The sequence below is a fragment of the Setaria italica genome, chromosome I (genome assembly GCF_000263155.2).
Source record: "Setaria italica strain Yugu1 chromosome I, Setaria_italica_v2.0, whole genome shotgun sequence".
NCBI lineage: Eukaryota > Viridiplantae > Streptophyta > Magnoliopsida > Poales > Poaceae > Setaria > Setaria italica.
Genome location: NC_028450.1, coordinates 40,414,594 through 40,435,739, shown reverse-complemented (window position 1 = coordinate 40,435,739; position 21,146 = coordinate 40,414,594). Strand labels below are relative to the sequence as shown.

Genomic DNA, 21,146 nt, shown 5'->3' with positions numbered 1-21,146 from the left:
ATCGTGGCCAAGAAGAAAAGAAACTGCTGAAACTTATGTTATGCACATAGTTTCAAAGAATAGTTCTAAGAAACATATATAACAGGACTTTAGATTACTCAAATATTTCAAACTCTACAATTCTCAGAACATGTTATATCTAATTGTAGCATGGAAGGATACATTTTTTTAAGAGTAAACGGAAGGATGCATTTGCAGAGACAGAAACTCTAACGGTCAATTGGCAGCACTAGGCAATGGCAGAAGGTCAGATTTCATGAATAGTATGAGACCTTAACAAACAAGAAAAAAAATGATGTGTACACCTTTCAAGTAAGCAACGAGTTTTACAGACTGCTATTTGGAATACCAAATTATGTTATCTCCATCTTATGTGAAAACAGTGTTTGAAAGTAGAAGGCACCTTGCATACATAATTACTGAACCCAGAAATTTTCAATCAAGATGCATTCAGAATCCTGTTTCTGAAAAAGGTTAAAATGAAATGGTGATGTGCTTAATCTTAAGGATACTCATGGATTTTGAAGTGTTAGTCTCCATAAGTATAGTGTCGTAACTTCTTTGTTTTGGGAAACATGGAGAGCTGTCTTCAGGCATGACCATGCGAATATTATTCGCATGAATATGGGTGGCGATGGCATTCTCTAATTGGATCATTGAGTTTATATTTTAAATGCTTAGATATAACCTAATATTACACTATCACTCATTTTAAGACCACCAACTTCTCATATTAAAGGGAAGATCTATATATCAATGACAAAAGAGCAACATATTGATTCTTTTGCAATTGTGGCAATGCAAGTGTCATGGGTTGATGGCTTAAGTCTCAAAGGTGATTTTTTACTATTTTTTTAATCTAGTATATTATCTTGCTTGGAGAAAAGAAAAATGGAGAGCAAAGCTGAAAGCTGAAAGAGAAATAACTATTTCAACAAGGAGTAACTGAAGAACACTACATTGGCATTACATCCAAATGAGGTGGAACTGAGCAAGACAGACTTAACCTACAGAATTGGTTTTAACTGCGCCCTCTTCCACACTTGTCACCTTTTCCGCCCTAAATCAATCCATTCACAATGCTAAAATTCAAAGAGAGTACCATCCCTCAGTGTGCACTAACACCATTCTCTGCATTGAGCCCATACAGCACGCCTGCATATTTCTCTGTTGAGCCGGCGAAGAATGAATCCTTGAGCTTCCAGAACGCGCAGGATGTGACCAGGCTATCAGACCCAGCCTGGTGGGACTCCCCAACACGCTCCACATCGAGCAGTTCAGCGAGCTTATTCAGCCCACCGTGCAAGCTGTTGCAGAACTTCATGAGGTGCTTGATGTCGTACACGGTTGGGAAATATATCTTCATCAGCTTGAAGAATCCGGCTTGCGTGTCTGGTAGACTGTTGCAGGTGAGGATCTTCAGCAGATAGCCGAAGTCGTATCCCGCGTGGAAGGTAACCCAGTATACCGAATCGTTGAGCACAACGCCGGAGGACATGAGGAGCTCCGCGAACCGCCGTGCATCGACGCCGCGCTCGGCATTGCGGCGGAAGTCGATGCCGCTACGACGGAGCAGCTCGATGGAGTCGGATGCGAAGATGTCGCGCGCGTCGTCGAACTCGCGGAAGTTGAACTGCCAGACGCAGCGGCGGCGGTCGGCGCCGAGTGCCGGCAGCTCGCCACGCGGGCCGGAGAAGGTGAGGCCGAGCTGGATGAGGTGGAGCATGTCGACGTTGGCCTTGAGGGTGGCGTAGTTGTAGTCCGCCGGGGAGCGGAAGGCGCCGACGGGGCGGCAGACAATGCCCGGGAACTCCGTGTCCATCGCGACGAAGGGGAACTCGTCGACGACGTCGCGGATGAGCGCGAACTCCTCCTCGAGGTTGTCCGCCCACACCTCCCGGATCTCCACCGACTCGTCGTCGCCGCCGTCGGGCTTGGGGATCACGGCGGCTGTGGGATCTGACATTTCCATGCCAAATCTCCGATCGAATCTATGGCTTCTAGGGTTTGGTCCGATTGGGGAATTGGCCGAAAGGCTCGAGATGAGGGGCGAAGCCTCTGGATTTTTAGAGAGAGGTGGAGGGTGGGTGGGTGGGTGTGGTAGCCAGGACGCGACGATGCGGCGATACCTCCATCACATGTCAACGGCTGAGATCAACGTCCACACTAAAATGTGCGGTTCTAGATAGTTCTCACTCTTCCATGCTAATTCAAATTCTCTGACCCAGAATATTGAAATGGCCAGAATAAGATGGTATAACAGTATACACAAAAGAAATTCCTCAAAAAAATATACACAAAAATTGGAATCCGTTTATCGTGGAATAATCATATTAAAGTCGTTAAATATGATCAGTGTTCGATTTCAACATGGTTTTGGGGCGCCTAGTTACCGCAACTTTAAAAATGTGTTACTTGTGACCATTTTTATGTGCTGAGTATTTTTTCTTAGTATTTTGAGGGGAAATACTACTTAGTGCAATGAAATAGAATCGAGCTAAAAACTACGTGACATTTTATTGCCCTTTTCGGTAGAGAATGTTTCTAATCCGTACCTCTAGATTTTTGCATGAGGGTGATGGGTCATTGGTGGGTGCAGGCAAGATAGTGTTTGGTTCCTTAGAACCTCCTAAATTTTCTGTCACATCGAATGTTTAGATACTAATTTGGAGTATTAAATATAGAATAATTATAAAATCAATTGCACAGATAGAGGCTAATTTGCGAGATGAATCTATTAAGCCTAATTACTCCATGATTTGACAATGTGATGCTACAGTAAACATGTGCTAATGATGGATTAATTAGGCTTAATAGATTCGTCTCACGAATTAGCCTCCGTCTGTAATTAGTTTTATAATTAGTTAATATTTAGTCCTTCTAATTAGCCTCCGAATATTCGATGTGATATGAATTTTAGTCCGTATTAAAGATCCTAAGTGTCATAGCCAAAGAATCAAAGATGCATCGATGTGGTAGTAACTCTATTACGTACATTTCAACGGCTGGCATCAAGAATTCAAGATCCGCAACGAATGTAGGCTTGGAGATACAGATTTTTCTCGTGCTTGCAAGTACAATTTCACTGATTCGGAATGTTTGAACAGGATGAAACAGGCGATCCCAAATTAGAACACATTTATTGTAGAGTACAGGACGCATGTTTATACCATTAAGCATGTCCATTTTGATTCCCCTCCGGCTAGTTGTGATCATACAGAAGTGGTAACTGATAAACTATGTTACCGAACAACATCGATTTTTTTTCAATTTTATTCCACCACACGAGGTCATTCACACACCTTACCAAACGGGACTGTGAGACCGGCGTCGCTAGAGTGAAGGTATCCGGCGATCCGCGTCGTCTCTCTAACCGAAGAGAGCGGCCTCCCGCCTACGCTCTAGACTTGCCTGGTCAAAGGCCGCAATCCATCACCGTAGCGTGTCTATCTCGAGAAAGAAAGTAAGAAACTCGACGTCGAACGAGGCTTGGATCGTGCTCGAATGGAGGTTGGAGCCTGGAGCTGAGCATCCGGTGCCGACGACAACGTCGTGAGACGCCGACCGTGCCATCTGACCTCGGAGACGTTTGCTCCCAGCCACAAGAAGCCACGCCACAGACTTTGGCAGCCACAAAAATTTAGGATATTGCTTGGTTCATTACTAGCTTTAGGCGTGCCACAGCTTTTCATCAGTTTTCCAGGTTGATTTTCTCGCCACTGGCTGCCGAAGCTTAGGCGCTCATTTCTACCGCCACAGGTTGGCGTGGCTTTCTATTGGCATCTAACCAAGCAGCCTCCTCATCTTCAAGCCTTTCCTGCTGGGGGAGGAGTATTCTCCGCGAGCATCTACAGCTAACGTGCTCAGTAACGCAGCACTGCAACCTGCCAATCTCTTAATAGAAGTAGATCTTTCAGAGCATTCTAGCTCAGGAAAAAAAAAAGAGAGAGAATTTATTATTCCGCTTGTTCCTGAAACTTATTAAAAACAGCTAGTTATGCCCTTCGTGTAGCAGCAGCAAACACCTGGGCCAAGTGGATAGTACATGATGAAATATACAGTCTTACAAGTAGGCTATGTCTAATTGTCAGCACGGAAGCCAACAGATACACACAAACCTAATGTATCAAACGACAAATCTAATTACACCCCTTTCGGAAGTCCGGTGACTGAATCGATCAGTGCTTGGTTTTCGTCGGCAACAACCTTTGGGCCAGCTCCAAGCCTGCTGCAGATGAAGTAGCTAACGTCGCCCTTGAATTTCTGATCTGGTACCTTCATCTCTGGAGGTGCAGGAAGAGCGTCGACATCTTCGATGGAGTGCAATCCAGCGTCGCCTAGAATTGATTTATCACCAACCAAATAGCTGCAAGGTGATGTTGGTCAGATGCATCCATAGAGCTCTACAGTACAGTCAGTAACAACATATTTAATCGTGAAATTATCAAACACACCTGCTCAAATCCTTATCTTGCGGAGGGAAATAGTACATGAGCTTCTGAAGGAGAAGTGCTGCAGTTTTACGGTTCCGTGCAATTAGGACAGCGTTAGGACCAGCATCGAAGGTGTAGGCAACCTGCCATTGGAAATTCTCAACCGGAGTTAGAGGTTTACTATGTCCAGACTCATAGATGGTCTTATATCGCACCAAATGCACAAGCCAGTAACCATGGTCTTACAGAATGGATGAAATTCATTATCAGACACCAGGATTAGTGTAAATAGAGAGTAGTCATATCAAAAGGGCTGGAATGGGGGGAAAACTGCCTTTGGGCTTAGTACTTCCAACTTTAGATGTCAAGTCCTATGGAAGCATTTCAAAAACGGTTGCCTTTTTGAAGCTAATAACTCCACCAACTACATACAAGCAACACAGGTTTTGGCCAGTGCAGTAAGAACAGCTTGAGGCATCATAACTATTCAGGGAAGTGCGACAAACCATATTCGACAATTTTATTCTTCTTGAGCAATGTCCACTAGGGGAGAATAACGGAACTAGTTATGTGTTAATTTCTAAGGTGGAGCACGGAAGGATTGAAAAGATAAACGACAACAGATGTTCAAGAATAATAGAACATACCTGTGGGGTTCCTTCTGAATGGTTCCACTTCTCCACAAGGCTAATTATCCTGCAGTTGATTGGGAAAACAATTCTTACCTCTGGGATTTCAGTTGTAACAGAATTCCAAGCCAACACGCTTCTAAAACATACCGGTGAGACGTATCATTCATATAGAAGATGGGAGGACTCGTGTCTAAGCATACGGCATGAAACTGGTTGCTATCTGCACAAGTTACTTTGGCAAACGATTCAAAGTCTTGATTCTTAATAGCCTCTTCCATTTTCAACACCCGACTTGGCACTACAGTCTGAAACACATGAATAACCAGCATGGTGCACAGTAAGAACAGGAAAAGAAGTTACATCAAAGCCAAATATCAAATTGCCAAAACATTTGACAATGTTCCACAGCAGTGAAAGGATATTTAGTTTTCAAAATTTCAGGTAAATAGGAATGCCCCTCCATGTTTTTTGAGAAATTTAATCTCCAAAGAGTAAAAAAAAACTCAAACAAAATTCAAGTTGAGGATGAAAACATAATCACCTGTGCCCTGTACTGCAAGAGGGGACTTGTTTCAACAGTATCTCGCATCCCACTGGTGCTACTGGTTTCCTTTTGCTTTGAACTGACCTAATGCCACAAATGAATGTGCCAACAATTGAAGCTATCAGATAGAGCGCATTAAGGGGAAAATGAGCAGGGCACATGTGAGATATAAATCACATACCACTGCAATAATAATTACAAGATCGTTCCAATGTGTTTCATCAGCAAGCTGCACGGCAAAACTGTCACTTCCATCATCTTTCTGCAAGCAAAGAATCAGGCCCCACACATCCATTATTGAATAGGAAAAACGTGCACTTAACCAGGACTGTTTCTCTGTCAAGACCATATAATTACTCACCTTTCCCATACACCATTTCACAAATCCACCATATAAACTACGGCATGCACTCCCAGATCCCTGCCTGAATGAAGTTTGTCAAAGTTATGTATGGGCTTGGAAGATCCACGAGTTAAAAGCACACTGATTGGCAAACTGAGTACAATCCTTGCAGTATCTCAAGATAGATCGTAGATTAATAACATGAACAGACCTTGCTATTGAAGAAAGTTCTCCATAATCTTCTTTCACATTCATTAGCTTTCCAAGGGTGAAAACTGCAGCAGTAGTACAATAACAAATGCTTATGCTGTGATACATGATATGCCAAAGCATGTAGAAATGTTTACGGGGAACTAAGAAATAGAAAACTATTATTTGGCCTTGGATAGAACTACTGAATTTCAAGCTACAAACAACAAAACTGATCTTCCACAAAAGAAGTGTGCTGAGGAGCTATTACCAAGCATGGGTACTATTCAAAAAGTACAATGGCCATGTGGGGTGGCATAACAGCACCAATAAATATGATTTACTAAATTTCATGTTTTAATGACAATAGCGGAAAAAATTACTGCATTGATAATCCCAAACAACAGTAGTTCTGGATAATATACTGGATCCCATACTACTTTTAGCGAGCAAGTGTAAGTAACTTAGAAAGTTAACAGATCAATTTTATTTATAAAGCGTACTCCTAAATAAGTTGTTTTGAGGTGTCTGCAGTCACAATTTCCAATCGGGCTCCAAATTCACAAAAATAGTCAGATTGGCCACACGATAACAGTACTGGTAAAATTGCTGTAAACATATTCTTCACACTTTATAGGCTTGCAGTTTTTGCCAATACAGTTGACCAACAAACAACCATTCATTGCAATAGAAACAGCCTTCAGTGCCAACTTAATTTTGAGAACATTGGGAGACTCTCATGATAGCATAAGAAACTTTACTTACCGAGACAAGCAAAGCCAGCAGCCGAAGAGGCCAAACCAGCAGCAGTGGGGAAGTTATTGTAGGAAGCTATGTGGACGTGCAACTTCTCCCAGTCCTCTTTCTTGATCTTGATCCCCTTCTTCTCATCCTCGAACTCACAAGCACGCTTTCTGATCTCTCTCAGGCAGCTCTGAAACCTTCCTCCTGACAGCGAGATCTCCTGCTCAATTCCAAACCAAGAGCCAACGTAAGCAGGAGGGCCATCTTTTCACCAGACCAAAGTCCTATCTTCTTTCTCTGCCACTCAGTCAGTGTCCAGAGTAGCACATACAACAAGGGGCTGGACTATTATTTATGAACAAACCACTGAGGAGGAGCAGTGACACACCTTGCCGTTGAGCCACATGCGGTCGGAGGGGAATGAGGGGCTGACGGCGACGGTGGTGGTGGCGGAGAGGTGGTCGGGGTCGAGTGTGACGCTGATGCTGTCGTTGACGGGGAGGATGAGCGCCTCGTCGCGCTTCCCCCAGTATTTGATCACCGCGATGTTGGTCGGGGACCGCCCCGTCGCCATGAGCACCCACTGCCCCTCCGGCGCCGCCATTGGATCCCTCGCCTCGCGCGCGCCCTTCTTGCGGCTCGCCGGAGATGAGATCGGACCGGGGGTCGGCGCGCGCGCGGTCCCGGTCGGCGGAGACTACGAGGTGGGGAAGGCAGAAGCAGAACTGCTGTCAACGAGCCGAGCTCTTGCGAGCCTGTCACCTCCTCGACTTTGATACAACATCGAGCCGATCACGAGTCGAGCCTGGAGCCCTGAAGGCAGCAGGCTCAGGCAGCTCGGCTCCAGGAAAAAAAAACATTGTTTTTAATAAGAAAAAAGGAAAAACTCATGTAGGCTTGGCTCGTTAGCAGTCAAGCACGGCAGAGAAAAAGCAAAAGTTTCAAGGTACAATGCAAGAAAAACATGGGACGCCGGATCGATCTTCCGTCCTTGTAATAGTTGTACGGAAATACTGCCTCCGTTCTAAACTGCAGTTCATTTTGACTTTTTTAATTTATAGATATTATTATGCATCTAGACATACACTATATCTAGGTGCATAATAATATGTATGAACTAAAAAACTAAAATAATCTACAATTTGGAACAGAGGGAGTAGTGGATTAGCCAGGAGGATTTTTTTTAACGAGTCAGCAGGAGAGCTGCTGCTATATTAAAAAAGCGGAGGAATGCCCGACGGGCGAAGTACAAAAGTTCTATACATACTGCACACGCACATCCCAAAGCAAAAGGGAAAATGAGAGAGGGCTAAAAAAACTCGATACTACAGATCCCTCACCGCATTAATGAAGGACTCTAGGTGCTTAGCACCTGCCACAATCCATGTAGCCGCCTGATCTTTGATCTTATTTACCGTCCAATGTATCGTCTACTCCTTATTTTGAAAAATCCTGGCGTTCCTTTCATTCCAAATTTCCCATAGGACGAGAATAATTAAGCTTCACAGCCCTTTCCTGTTGGCCACCTTAGCGGACGCCAAAGCTGTCCACCAACTATGCAGAGACTCATGCCCGTCCCAGTAGCCTGGGTCAATATAAGCGCATCGTGTCCATGCACCCATCTCTGCCCATATTATCTTTGTAAAAGAGCAGATGAAGACCAATCTCTTGAGTTATGTTACAAAGTGTGCATTGCGGCCGGTTAGGCTATCCCCATCTCTCCAGGCGATCCGCTGTCCATATTGTGTCCTGTGCGGCTAGCCAGCTAAAAAACTTACGTTTCGGCAGCGTCCACGTTTGAACCCCGCTGGATACGGTGCAATGGATATCAAAAGATATTGCTAATGATTTCACGTTTTTTTAGAAACGGTGTGGACACGAATGAGGGGCACGCGTTCATCTACGGGTTCAATTACTTCTCCTATCCTACGGATGGATAGCTTGGATGCGCTGGAACAAGAAGATTTTTGACAACATTTTACCCGGGCAAAAAGCTTGAGAAAACACAGGTGATCTCACCAGCAATTATCTGGGAACAAAACCTCCATCGACCATGTCTTGTAGCACAACATATACGGTCGGGGCACATAAACGATTGTAACACAGGCTACTGTAGTGAACCCAAAAGGCACCGGTATGTAAGCTTCACTGAAAATTTGCGCAAGTGTCAAACGAGTTGAGTCTATTTCATCACTGCTTACAAATGTTGTAACGACCAAACAGGTCATACTCACTCTGCACGTTGAGTGGATCATACCTACACTGCAATCTACTTATACTTTTATTCTCGCTTCATGTAAAAGGGTTAACACAAGGTTACAATGCTTCCTAGAGCTAACTATTTAAGGGGGTGTTTGGATACACCCCCTAAACTTTAGTACCTGTCACATCGGATGTTTGGATACTAATTAGGAGTATTAAATATAGTCCAATTACAAAACTAATTACACAGATGGAGTCTAATTCGCGAGACGAATCTATTAAGCCTAATTAACCATTAATTAGGCTTAATAGATTCGTCTCGCGAATTAGTATATGGGTTCTGCAGTTAGTTTTATAATTAGCTCATGTTTAGTCCTCCTAATTAACATCCGAACATCCGATGTGACCATCCTAAAATTTAGTAACTCGCATCCAAACACCCCCTAAGTTGGTTCATCTCACTCTCCACTTACTATTCGGAACTATTCTAGAGCTACCATACTTTATACATGGTATTCAAATTGTTGGCCCAACTTGACCTTGAGCTGTTACAAATGTCTGGTGATGAGACAAGCTGGTGTGCCAATGATAACCACCAGCGTATGTGGTGACAATTTGGAAAAAAAAAATGCCGTTGGCAAGTGCTTGTTACTGATGTAGGTTAATTACTTCCGGTGTTCTTTCTGTACCACAGTACCAGAAGCTCGGAGCTAGTAATACCTTGAATACTCCAATTAGATGCCAATCCTTGAAGGACAGGCAGATGCTGAAGCAGGAATTCGGAGCTCAGGTACAAAGAGTTCATCATAATTTCCTCAATGATTCAGTGCTCAAACATGCCTAGTGTCCAAGATGATGCAAAAGCTTTTCTTGCTGATTATAGTGTTCCAGCACTGTTTCTTATTATGTCAATCAGCAATGATCTGATACGCACAAAACAGAGTTATGCTACTCCGGAATCCAGGTGAAGCATAGAGGTATGAAGTAGCAACCGCATCAGTCAGATCGCGTGCCAAACAAGCTACGAGCTGAGTCGCCATGTCCGGGCTCCGGCGTGAAGTCAAGCTCGCCGCTGCTCTCTCCGCCCCGCTCGGAGGTGACGAACCGTGCGCCTAATGTCCTTTGTTGACCTGTCCTTACTGCGGTAGGCAGGCGGAGGGCCAAACGGAGGGATGGAACGGGGAATGCGGATTCATGCAGCGAGGATGGCGGCGCCGCGGCGGTGGTGGCTGTTGCTGGACGGGACGGGACGAGCCGAAAAGGGATCCTCGCAAAATATTAGGGGTCTATCTGTAAACATTTGGATCGTGACTGTTAATTGCGATCCAAATTATGAGGTTATCCGCAAATAATAGGATTCTATATGTAAACAATTGGTTCGCGACTATTAATCGCGATCCAAAAATAGAGGGTTATTTGTAAAATACAAAGGTCAATTTTATAAATATTGGAGGTCGGCGGAATTGCCCCTATCAGCACCCTTCAATCCGCCATGCATCTCATGCTCGCTCTTAGTCCAATTTACGCTTCAATCCGCCGCCTTCTGCCTCCTTCGCACGCCGCCGCTTACATCCCTGACCCATCGCTCGTCGGGGGTTGAGAACTTGAGATGCTTTCCAAGGCCGCTGCGTCAAGAGCACGCAGCTCCAGAGACGAGACAAATGGGAGGCGGCGCTCGCGGAATGTGTTTGTCGCGCGGCGACCTTTGCTCGTCATTCTGAAGCTCGAACTGATCTGTCCCTATCAGCATAGATCCCAACTGCAATTGTTTCTCATGCTACATCCTTGGATCAGATGCTCGTAGTATTTTGCTGGATACTTGGAATCTTGGGTAGTTGTATACTTGGATGAGATGCTAACCCGGTTCAGTTACATCTTCTCGTGTTCTGAACTTGCCGAGTTACAGGCAGGCATGGAAGCATGAGGTCACACTTTGGACTTTAAGAGTTCAGCAGAAGTTTCTCAAATCTTCAGTACCGGGAATCACTGAGGCTACGTGAAGGCACAGAGACAATGTGACAGAGCATATACAGTTCCAGCTCTCAAATGCAAATACCATGACCTCTATTTGGTGCACATGTCAGTTTCAATACCGAGCTCGTTAAGAATAAAGTTTCAGTACTGAGTTACCAACGGTTCTCGTTAAGAATAAAGTTTCTTCTCGTTAAGAATAAAGTTTCAGTACTGAGTTACCAACGGTCAGAAGATGTGTGAAAATCGGACAACGAAGGGAACCTTCAGGTTTGTTCTTGTCAGATTTGTTCTTGTCAGATACCAGGGTACAACAACAACATAAGTCATGAACAAGCTGCATGTCGTAAGGGACTGACCAATGTACCTATAAGAATAAAGATATGGTGATACATTCATTTTTGCATTTCTTCCTCAGCTGGCATCTTTGTCGCTCCGATTTTGGTTTTATTGGTCACCGCCTCACTGGTCAGCAGTGCTACCAGGTCACGGCTGTGATTTCAGCAGTCCTACCAAGATAAGTTTTGGTAGTACTTATCACGTTTTGTAGTATGGTGCGTCCTCTATTGCCTTGCCTGCTTGGCATCATCATGTCTTAAAACTTAGAGCCAAAATTCCAATGGTTTCGTTGACCCCCCAGAATCGTGAGGTCGCTTGTACATCTTGCACCCATGAGCTCGTTGCAGCGTGGTTCGCAGCTGTCCCTCCTTGTTATACTTGAGGCCAAACGTGGTCATGTAAAGCACACGCCGGCGCTGGGGCGGGCAGTTATAGTACGCATCGACGACGTCGACCTTATGATCCCTAAGCAGATGCTCGTCGTCCTTGTGGAACATGGACTCGACAAGCTTGGCACCCAGATGCAGCTCTGGATTCCTCCGGAACAGCTTGTCCTCGCCGAGCTTCGGCGACGGCGGGCTCGTCAACTCAGCAGCGACGGGCGTGACGTCGCAGGCGCAGAGGCGCCCATCGCCGCCGTCCCTCTCGCCGCAGAGCCCAACCCATGCTTCCAACTCGGCGTCGAAGTAGGCTTGGCCTCTGAAAGGCAGCAGCCAATCGCCGTGTCTCGTCCACTCGAGCCGATCTGCGTCCAAGGAGAAGGTGCCGGAGCGATGCCTCCGCCGGGATCCGGCGGACACGAAGAGGGTGCGGCCGTCCGGATGCAACGCGTAGCACCTGACCTGGCTGGCGTAGAACGGCGGCCGCGCCTCCATGGCGGTCCAGGCCCACGGCACCTTGCTGCCGGGCGGCGGCTGGTCGCCGAGGTACGCGGCGTAGGCATCGGTGAACACGAAGAGCTTACCGGCGGCGGAGGCGAAGAAGGGCAGCCTGTAGTCCCTGTGGGAGGAGGAGGGCCACGGGCAGAGCGACAGGCCCAGCGTGCGAGCGTCGAAGGCCGGGATGGCAGGGCTGGCTTCTCCGGGCTGCATGGCGAAGATCTTGGTGCCGTGCGAAACGAAGTTCCGGTCGTCGTTCGCGTGCTCAGCTTCGATGCGGGCGACCGGCGGCTCGGCGAAGCGCTCCGGCGGCGCCGGCGGATTGGCGCCGGCGTCGGAGTCGAACGCGTCCGTGTCCAGCCTGCGGACGCTGTAGCCCCTCTCCCAGTCGTCCAGCAGCAGGTAGAGATGCTGCTTCCGCTGCGGCGCCGGCCACTTGACGGCGCCGACGTCGCCGCAGCGCTCGTCGAAGCCCTTGCGCTTCGGCATACCGTGCCTAGTGCCTAGTGCCTACCTCGTATGTTCTTCTCCCTATATACGGCGTGCGCCCAATGGATCTTTATACGACCAATGCAACTTGCGAACTTATGGATCGTGAGGCGATGAATCCGACTCGAAAGACCATAAAAACAATAAAATCCCAGCTCTTTTTTCTCCTAAAAACCTTGTCTGTCACCACTCACCACACTGAAGAGTCCGACTGTAGACTTTTACTGAGATAGAACATGCACAACATCACGCTGGCAATAACTGAATATCTTGGAAGTTTCAGACTCCCTATTGCTCTGAACTTGTGATTTCTTAGCATCAGAAGATCAGTATCATCAAGACCACGTACTGGAAAAGTACCGAACATTTCAGCAAAACTTGGCTGCAGTGGACCAATGTGGAATGGGTCACAGAAATATCGACGATCAGGTTAGTGAATCGAAACTAATAACTGCAGGATCTGAAGCATTCAAATCTTGATGATAGCGTTCAACGTCCACGGGTGACCGGGAACTCTTGCTCGTTCGGCCGGCACCACCGGAAACTTGCCGCCTTGACCCAGTTCGGATTAACGAGAAACTTGTTGTTGTGCCGCGCCCACCGCGCCTTCTCAGTTCCAGGATCCAGCGCGACAACATGGGTGACCGTGGCGTCGGCGTTGGCTGCGCAGACGGCACCCAGCTGCTCGGCCAGCTTCCAGATGGGGTGGTCGCCGGCGACGTACTCGAGGGGGATCACCCGGCTGAACGCCACCGTGCAGCCACGCAGCACCTCGCGCCGCACCGCCCTGATCACCTCCCTGACGTCCGAGCAGTGGCCGCCGAGGACCGAGTCGAAGAACCCCCGGTGGACGCGCTTCAGGACTTCCAGCATCACGGCCAGCGAGCCGTCGTGTTCCCTCTCGTCCCGCCTCAGCTCCGCCAGGGAGCTCACGCTGTAGCCGAACTGCCGGCAGGAGGATGCGAAGTAGAGGTACCTGTCCATCAGGATCAGGTTCTCCTTGTGCTCCGGCCAGACATAGTCCGAATCGTCGATGATCACCACCGCGACGGCCTCGGCGCCGGGGACGACGTCGAGGTTCTTCATGTCCTGCCGGGTCGATTCATCGCACGACACGATCCTCGCGCCGAAGTAGACGCCGTCCGGGTCCAGCAGCTTGACGACCGCCCTCGCGTAATCCTGACCTCCAAGGGTGTACACGTGCATCTCGAACATGGCGCTCGCCTGCTCCAGGAAGCCTCGCACGAACGGCCGCAGCTTGGTGAGCATGCGGAGGGTACGGCCGTCCAATCGGAAGAGGCCCGCGCTGGGATCATCCCTGGCGTGCCGCGTGAACCCATTGATTTCCTCGGTGGGGGAGAGCTGGCGGAACCCCGTCGAGTTGAGCAGCGTGTGATCCAGGTCGAGGATGAGGGTCAGCTTCCTTGCGCGCAGGAGGGTCTCCAGGTCGGACGCGCGCGGGATGCTCGCCGTCGCTGAAGCCGTAACCGCCGGGCTCTCCTGGGTCTTCCTCCTGACTGCTGGTGCTCCTCCAGGCGGCGCGCGTCCTTCCGCACCCCCATCCTTCACCCCGCTCAGGAAGGAGAGCCCGCGGTGAGCGGGGCAGGGCGGGGCGCCTCCTTCAGCGTCCTCCTCTTTGGCCCCGCAGCGGAAGCAGAACCCGCCGACGAATCCGGGGTGCGGGGGGCAGCGCGCGTCGCCGTCGCCGTTTCCCCCTTGCTTGAACATGCTCTTGCGGAGGCGGCGGCGGCGGGATCCTCGTCGTCCCATCGAGGCGGCGGCCAGGGAAGATGGGGATCCGGCCAGCGGTCGGTGGGGTGGGGTCGGGTCGAAACGCCGGAATGAAAGGAGCGCGGGCGTTTGAGCGGCCGTGCCAATTGTTGCCGCCTTCTTCCTTCCAGTGGAGGCCGAAGCCAAGGATGGATATGAGCTGGTGGGCTTTGGCACTGCCGCAGCCTAACAGCTCTCACAAGGTGCACCTGAGGCCCAGTAGAATGTAGCCCAACCCACCCCACCGCACCGTGGCCCCGCTCAGCGCCCTAGTTTGCCGCAATACCGCCAGCGAACGACTCCTCGCCGTCGCAGCCCTCCCTGCCCCGCGCGCGCGCCGCCTCTCGTCACCAGTGCTCTTCGCCGGCACCATCGACTCCTCGAATCTGTCACATATACCTGAGGCAGGTCCGGTTGCTGATGGTGGCCATGGCGAGGAAGGACGAGGAAGAGGGGCCCGCGGACCGCGTGCCGCACCTGCCGTGGATGCGGTACCCCGTCGACATCGACGCCTTCTCCGGCTGCCCCGTCGCGAAGCTTCCCCGCCTCGACCCGAGGTGCACTCTCCATGCTCCTTGTGATCACTTGAACAAGCGAGTCCGTAGTTTTGGTTGCTGCTCTTAGGAGTAGAACTAACTATGTGGTTTTGATTTTGATTTTGCTGTTTGTAAGTGGGCGGGGGGAATGACAGTGCGGATGCTATCTAGTTTTCACTCACGTGGAGTTAGGAGTAGGGTTGTCTTGGAATTTAGCTTGCCTTGCTTGGATGGTGGTTGCTGCTTCTGCAATTTTTTAGGTCTGAGGTACTGTTTCAACTAGTTTTATCAGCAATTGCTCGGTGGCACTCTGCTCAGTGGCGTACTTGTGTCACTGCGTGCTTAGGCATTTTGTTTTCCTCGCTCTAAGTTTTCAAATGCACTTTCAGTGCAGTTAATATATTAAGCTCGGAAAATGTCTGACGTGTATGTTTACCATTATAGACTGGCAGAGGCTGTGCAGAGAATGGGAATCGAATCGTTTTTCCCTGTTCAAGAAGCAGCTTGGGTGGAAACGGTTGGTCCTGGTGCTTTTGAGAGGGATGTCTGTATTAACTCTCCAACTGGATCTGGAAAAACTCTTGCTTATGCCCTACCTATTGTGCAAATGCTCTCTACACGGAAAGTAAGGTGCTTGCGTGCACTGATTGTGCTTCCTACACGGGATTTAGCCTTGCAGGTTGGTGCATTTTCCGCTTACCTTTTTGAAACTTATCGCTCCTAATCCATAGTGCTCACATTTGAGTCTGGTATCTATCCATTTCATATCAGGCCATTTAACAAATGAAAATGTTTCCTGTTTTTAATTCAATTTCAGGTTAAAGAGGTTTTTGATGCTATTGCTCCTGTGGTGGGCTTGTCAGTAGGTTCAGCAGTTGGTCAATCGTCTATAGCAGATGAAGTTTCCAATCTTGTCAGGAAGCCCAAACAAGAGCTTTACCCAACTATCGATGAAGAATATGTCAAAATGGAACCGCAAACTAAAGTTGATATATTGGTGGCAACTCCTGGAAGACTGATGGATCACATTAATATGACAAACGGTTTCAGTCTGGAGCATCTTCAGTACCTGGTAGGCTTATTGGTAACTTTATTGCATAACTCGTTCTGCATCTCGTAAGTGCTTTGTCTGCTTACATTGTCGATAATGTTTGTTTTCTCTGAATCTTCTGTCCTCCTTCATGGAATTGTCTGTTTATGGAATTGTCTGTTTAAGCCTCGAAAGTCCACTGTAGTATTGTGTGTACGTAGTAGGCGGTACACTAAAAATATGAAAGGAACATGCCAGGTAGATTTTTAGTGAGATTATGCCCTGAAATTGAATTTTGGCCAGAGTGTTTACAGTTTGCTTTGTGCCAGGTTTATATCAAAATATATGGTACTGCGTATGATATAATGGCATTGACGCATGATTATTCTGGGCCAATTTGTTGCAACGCAAAACTACCAGATTCACCTCTTACCTTATCCTTATTATGTATGTCTTTTGGAACCATGCAGCTTGCAAGTTTCAATATAATTCGACATATTGGGTTCTTGTTGTTCCATGGAATTATTGGATTTGGAAGGGCAGCATTCTGTAGTATTTGTCCAAACATACAAACTTTTGCTTCAGCGTTTTTTAGACTGCTTTAGCCTTATTGTGTGTACTTTTCCAACTTGCTAGCACCTCATATTTCACCTATTATGTTGGGATTCAGGTCATTGATGAGACAGATAGGATGTTAAGAGAGGCTTACCAATCCTGGTTGCCAACAGTTATCCAACTTACACACTCAATTGGCCAAGATCGTTCCTGGCACGACACTGATGGGAAAACTCTACTTCATCCATTGACTACTATTAGAAGATTGTAATCCCTATTCCTAATTACATTCTCATATATTTTCCTCTTTTAGTAAAGGTCACATTGTATGCTTTTATTTTGTCCTCCCCCTCTTTTGTTAAGGTTCACAAATTTGCCCATATTCTTAGGACTTTGCATTCTTGTCATTCCTACCATATTAACAGTCTTACACAGTGCTCTATATTTTGCGAGGATTTAATTAATCTACTCTGTACCATGTAGGGGTGTTGAGCGTGGGTTTAAAGGTAAATGCCATCCAAGATTAGCAAAGATAGTTTTGTCTGCTACACTGACTCAAGATCCTAGCAAGCTTTCTCAACTCGAGTTGCACCACCCCTTGTTGTTGAATAGTGGGAAGAAGCGTTATAGAATTCCTACAAAACTTGAGTCCTACAAACTGGTTTGTCTCTCTCTTCGTAGCACCTTTATCTTATATCAACAGTTTTGTGCCATCCAAGCATAAAAGTACTATTGGAAATTCTTTTGTGCATACTCATATTTGTTCTACGCTGCTATTGCAGATCTGTAAATCAAACTTAAAGCCGCTGTCTCTCATTGTTCTTCTCCAAGAGCTGCAAGGGAACAAGTGCTTAGTTTTTACCTCATCTGTAGAATCAAGCCACAGACTAAGCACGTTGCTGGGTTTTTTTGAAGACTTGCCCTTTAAATTTAGTGAATATTCACGATTGCAGCGAGAATCTACTCGAAGGTAAGATATCTAAATTACAATTGTTTAACATGGTGAATCGAAGTTTTATTTTTTCGTTGAGTTGTGGGTGAGTAGCCATATCAAGATTAGCAAGATAAAAATGGGAGTCCTGTTTCTACTTGGATCTGCCTCACTAAAGTGCTGTGGGTCATAATTATTCGTTTACATGAATGTGAATTTAGAAAACAATTACTTGAAAAGTATGTGTTTTAGTGATGATAGGATCAGAGAATGATATGATGAAGTTGAGCTCATCCCCACCTTGAGACATTACTTGTTATGGGATGTTATGGCCATGGGCTACACCCATGTGGCAGATTAAATTAGGAATAGGTCATACAGTAGGAATAAATAGATCATACAGTATGAATAGGTGTTTTTTTTAATAAATTAGGGATAGATATCAATTTTGTTTCTATATTAGTAGAGAATGGTACCTTAGGCGACTGCTATCCTAGCCGATGCCATTATATTAATTGAATTTCTCTCCTGCAGGAAGACACTGGAGGCCTTCAAGGAAGGGGAAATCGATGTTCTAATTGGTACCGATAGAATGGCTCGTGGAATACATATTGATGGTTTAAGATATGTTATCAATTATGATATGCCACCATATGTGAAAACATATATACATCGAGCGGGTCGGACTGCAAGAGCAGGGGAGTCTGGTTCCTGCTACACCTTTTTAAGAAAACATGAGGTAATGCTCTGCCGAACAACAATAGGTAGCTTTCCCGATGCCTGTTTATGCATGATTATATTGTGAAAAGGTTGCAATCTCATTCTCCTTCCTGTCTGGCTGTACCCCTGAAGTTAGACTCATGGACTGCAAGCTGAGTATTTATTGACCTGCTGGATGTTAGTTTAGTACCATATGATTTGGTGTGGAAAGCTGTTATAGGGGCACTGCCCAGTACTAACTACTAAGCAGTAAGCACTGAGGTTTCCTGACTTGCGTTAGGACTTAAGAATGCATAAAGCACTTTGATCTCCATTCTAGAGTGAAATATAGCTTTATACACTACTAGATGTCTCCGTTTTATTACCAGAAGACCAGGCAACTGGATTATACCCAGAGCAGTTGCAATTAGAGTATATAGTTTATGATTTTTTTAATTTCCATTCTGGTTTGCTGAGCTGAATGTTTTATAGGTTAAAACTTTTGACAAAATGCTCAAGAAGGCTGACAATGCTAGCTGCAATCTTCATTCATTGCCTGAGGAATCAATAGAAACACTTCGTCCAGTTTTCTCCAGTGGTGAGATAATGGTCCTTCTGTAATTAGGATGTGCTGGTCTTTAATTACTTCTCACCTATAATTTTAACATCCCATTCATTCTAACTATTGTCATCTTCTTGTTCGGTTTAAAAGCTCTGAAAAAACTGGAGGAGTCTCTGGAATCAGAAGCAGGAAAGAAATCTAATTCAGGAGATAAAATTCCAAGTGGTTCTAAACGAAAGAGAACAAACCAGAAGTGAAGCAATAGATTAGCTTTAGTTCTGAAGTGTTGATGTCGCATCTGCATTTGCTACACAGATTTGGTAAGATCTACTCTCTGAGATGTCAATATGCCATGCAGTTTTTCTACAGTACCATTATATTTGTTTTTCTTATGTTCAGTATAATGATGGTGAAAAGAAGCTATGAGGCAATTATTCCCAGTTAAAATGGGCTAGAATGGTGCATGATAAACCTGTACTTTGAAGTGTGCTTGACTTTGATGAATCAAATTTGGGATTGAACCTGGTCATTCTGAGCTGGACTTGAAAATTTGAGCCAAATCTTTATTCTACTATTTAACTTGTTAATATATCCAGCCCTTACATCATATAGAGTCCATTAACTTTTTCTGCTTCCTTGATATGTATGCATCTCTTATGAGGTCTTGCATTCCAGCCAGTTCGTTTTCCACTAGCAAAAGATGGTTATATATGGTACTTGACTAAAGTCACCATATTCTTCTGTTGTGACATCAGACCTTTACATCTAGTGGCTATTGCCACGTCTTGAAAACTTTAGAAATCAGGAATAATGAGAGTTTGTGAAAGTTTGTGTAGAAAATATCTTCCACCTGTATGAGCAAAATTTTTACATTCAGCATAATTGATCAGAATTCAGAACTAAATAATATCCCACATCTTTTATCATACTTACCCACTAAGTCTCCACTGACTTTTTTGGTTATTCAGATCCGAGAATGAAACCTTGAAGGATCCTACCTGTGCAGAAGATCTAATTTCACAAGCTTATTAATTTTACTGCTGTACTACTTTTCATTTTGGCAGCCAGCATGGCTTGTTAATATCTGGGTGGCATAATTTCAGTTTCCTACTTTTCTGTATGCCCATATCATCTAGGTAGTTCTGAGCCCCAACAATTCTGTAACTGGCTCGTCGTTCATTATGGATACCCAAAGTAAGACTGATGATTTCATATGTTTGCTGTGCAATGTGCTGTCCTATCTCCGCGCAGCTTTCGCCATACTGCAACAGGTCGATCCATTTTGATGAATGGCACAGTAAATTTCTTGGTCTTTGGAGTTTTTACAGTTGGAAAAGTATCCTTCTTTCCCTTCTGTGGTGTTCATCATTCAGTGTGCATTTATGGCTGGAAGGAGGCCACCCCCAAAGAAAAAGTTTGGTACCTTCACATCAATGTATCGGGCACTCGTAACCTTTCAGTTATGCTTTACACTTGGAATATTCCTTTCTGTCTTTGTCAATAAAACATTTTTTACTCAATTATTTAGTGTGCTATTGATCGGGAAATGTCAAACTAGCAGATCTCTCACATGAAAACACCATTTCCTTTGTTCCAACTATCAACATAATTTTTTTTCTTGGTAACATTGGGAGATCTCATCTGCATCCTTGCAAAAGTTTGCAATGGTCTGTGGTCCAGTTTTGGACTGCCTTCCCTTGTGTTGCCCTTGTTCACTAGAGCTGTCAATGGGAGTTGTTTAAAGCATGATCAAAGATGCCCTTCATTTACTTCACCAACGTGGGTGCATCTCCTACCAGGATCCTTCAATCGGCTGCTGGTATCAGGTAAATATGCCCATGATCCTCTCTTCTCCATTTGTTTACTCGCAGCCAGCCCATTGCGACGGGCAAATTGAAGGCAGGGAGGGAATATTGCCACTTAGTAGCACGCATGCACGACCTCATTCCCTTGCCCTTCCCGTATCATATCATACAACCGTGTTATCGCCAGCGCTGCAATCATTAACGCTGTATGAGGCGGTTAAGGAAAACTACCTGTTGAATGTCCTTGCCGTCTGATGGGATACATGATGCTCCCCAAATAGACCTTGACTTATTCTGTTTTCTAAGGTTTGTTGGGATCATTTGTCCTGAGCATTTGTTCTTCCCGCTTCAAGCCTCAGCCTGGCAGGGTTCAAAACCTCTCTAATTTGAAACTTTTGCATTTGAACTTATGCTCGGTTTCTCGTATCAAGCATTCTCCATGCGTCTTTTCCGCCAGTGTCCAGTATTTGTGCAACTGCTCATACATGTATGTT

At 46.0% G+C, this 21,146-nt stretch overlaps 4 protein-coding genes across 5 annotated transcripts; 1 reads left to right on the top strand and 3 right to left on the bottom strand.

The window, feature by feature from the left end:
• Positions 1-905: 905 nt before the first annotated feature.
• On the bottom strand, positions 906-2,087 carry LOC101783817 (probable CCR4-associated factor 1 homolog 7). Its single transcript, XM_004954161.3, has one exon. The coding sequence runs from the start codon at positions 1,970-1,972 to the stop codon at positions 1,109-1,111; it is 864 nt and encodes a 287-aa protein (XP_004954218.1). The 5' UTR covers positions 1,973-2,087; the 3' UTR covers positions 906-1,108.
• Positions 2,088-3,931: 1,844 nt separating this feature from the next.
• Positions 3,932-7,626, bottom strand: LOC101783413 (diphosphomevalonate decarboxylase MVD2, peroxisomal). The gene is made up of 10 exons (XM_004954160.2): positions 7,274-7,626; positions 6,907-7,105; positions 6,164-6,227; positions 5,971-6,034; positions 5,791-5,871; positions 5,607-5,693; positions 5,213-5,370; positions 5,081-5,129; positions 4,455-4,576; positions 3,932-4,366 (listed from the first exon to the last, which is right to left on the bottom strand). Exons 1-10 carry the CDS (start codon positions 7,487-7,489, stop codon positions 4,144-4,146), a joined length of 1,263 nt encoding a protein of 420 aa, XP_004954217.1. The 5' UTR covers positions 7,490-7,626; the 3' UTR covers positions 3,932-4,143.
• Positions 7,627-13,253: 5,627 nt separating this feature from the next.
• LOC101758169 (RNA polymerase II C-terminal domain phosphatase-like 4) lies at positions 13,254-14,534 on the bottom strand. The gene is made up of 2 exons (XM_022828923.1): positions 14,339-14,534; positions 13,254-14,239 (listed from the first exon to the last, which is right to left on the bottom strand). The coding sequence occupies exons 1-2, from the start codon at positions 14,532-14,534 to the stop codon at positions 13,254-13,256; spliced, it is 1,182 nt and encodes a 393-aa protein (XP_022684658.1).
• Positions 14,535-14,803: 269 nt separating this feature from the next.
• LOC101782737 (DEAD-box ATP-dependent RNA helicase 1) lies at positions 14,804-20,437 on the top strand. 2 transcript variants are annotated; one of them, XM_012843378.2, is made up of 10 exons: positions 14,804-15,091; positions 15,515-15,749; positions 15,888-16,142; positions 16,771-16,922; positions 17,139-17,316; positions 17,438-17,625; positions 18,121-18,325; positions 18,778-18,883; positions 18,998-19,167; positions 20,099-20,437. In XM_012843378.2, the coding sequence occupies exons 1-9, from the start codon at positions 14,955-14,957 to the stop codon at positions 19,102-19,104; spliced, it is 1,563 nt and encodes a 520-aa protein (XP_012698832.1). In that variant the 5' UTR covers positions 14,804-14,954; the 3' UTR covers positions 19,105-19,167; positions 20,099-20,437. The 2 variants fall into 2 exon arrangements, with proteins under 2 accessions (XP_012698832.1, XP_012698829.1); XM_012843375.2 differs by having other exon boundaries at positions 14,805-15,091; positions 19,816-20,367.
• Positions 20,438-21,146: the final 709 nt, after the last annotated feature.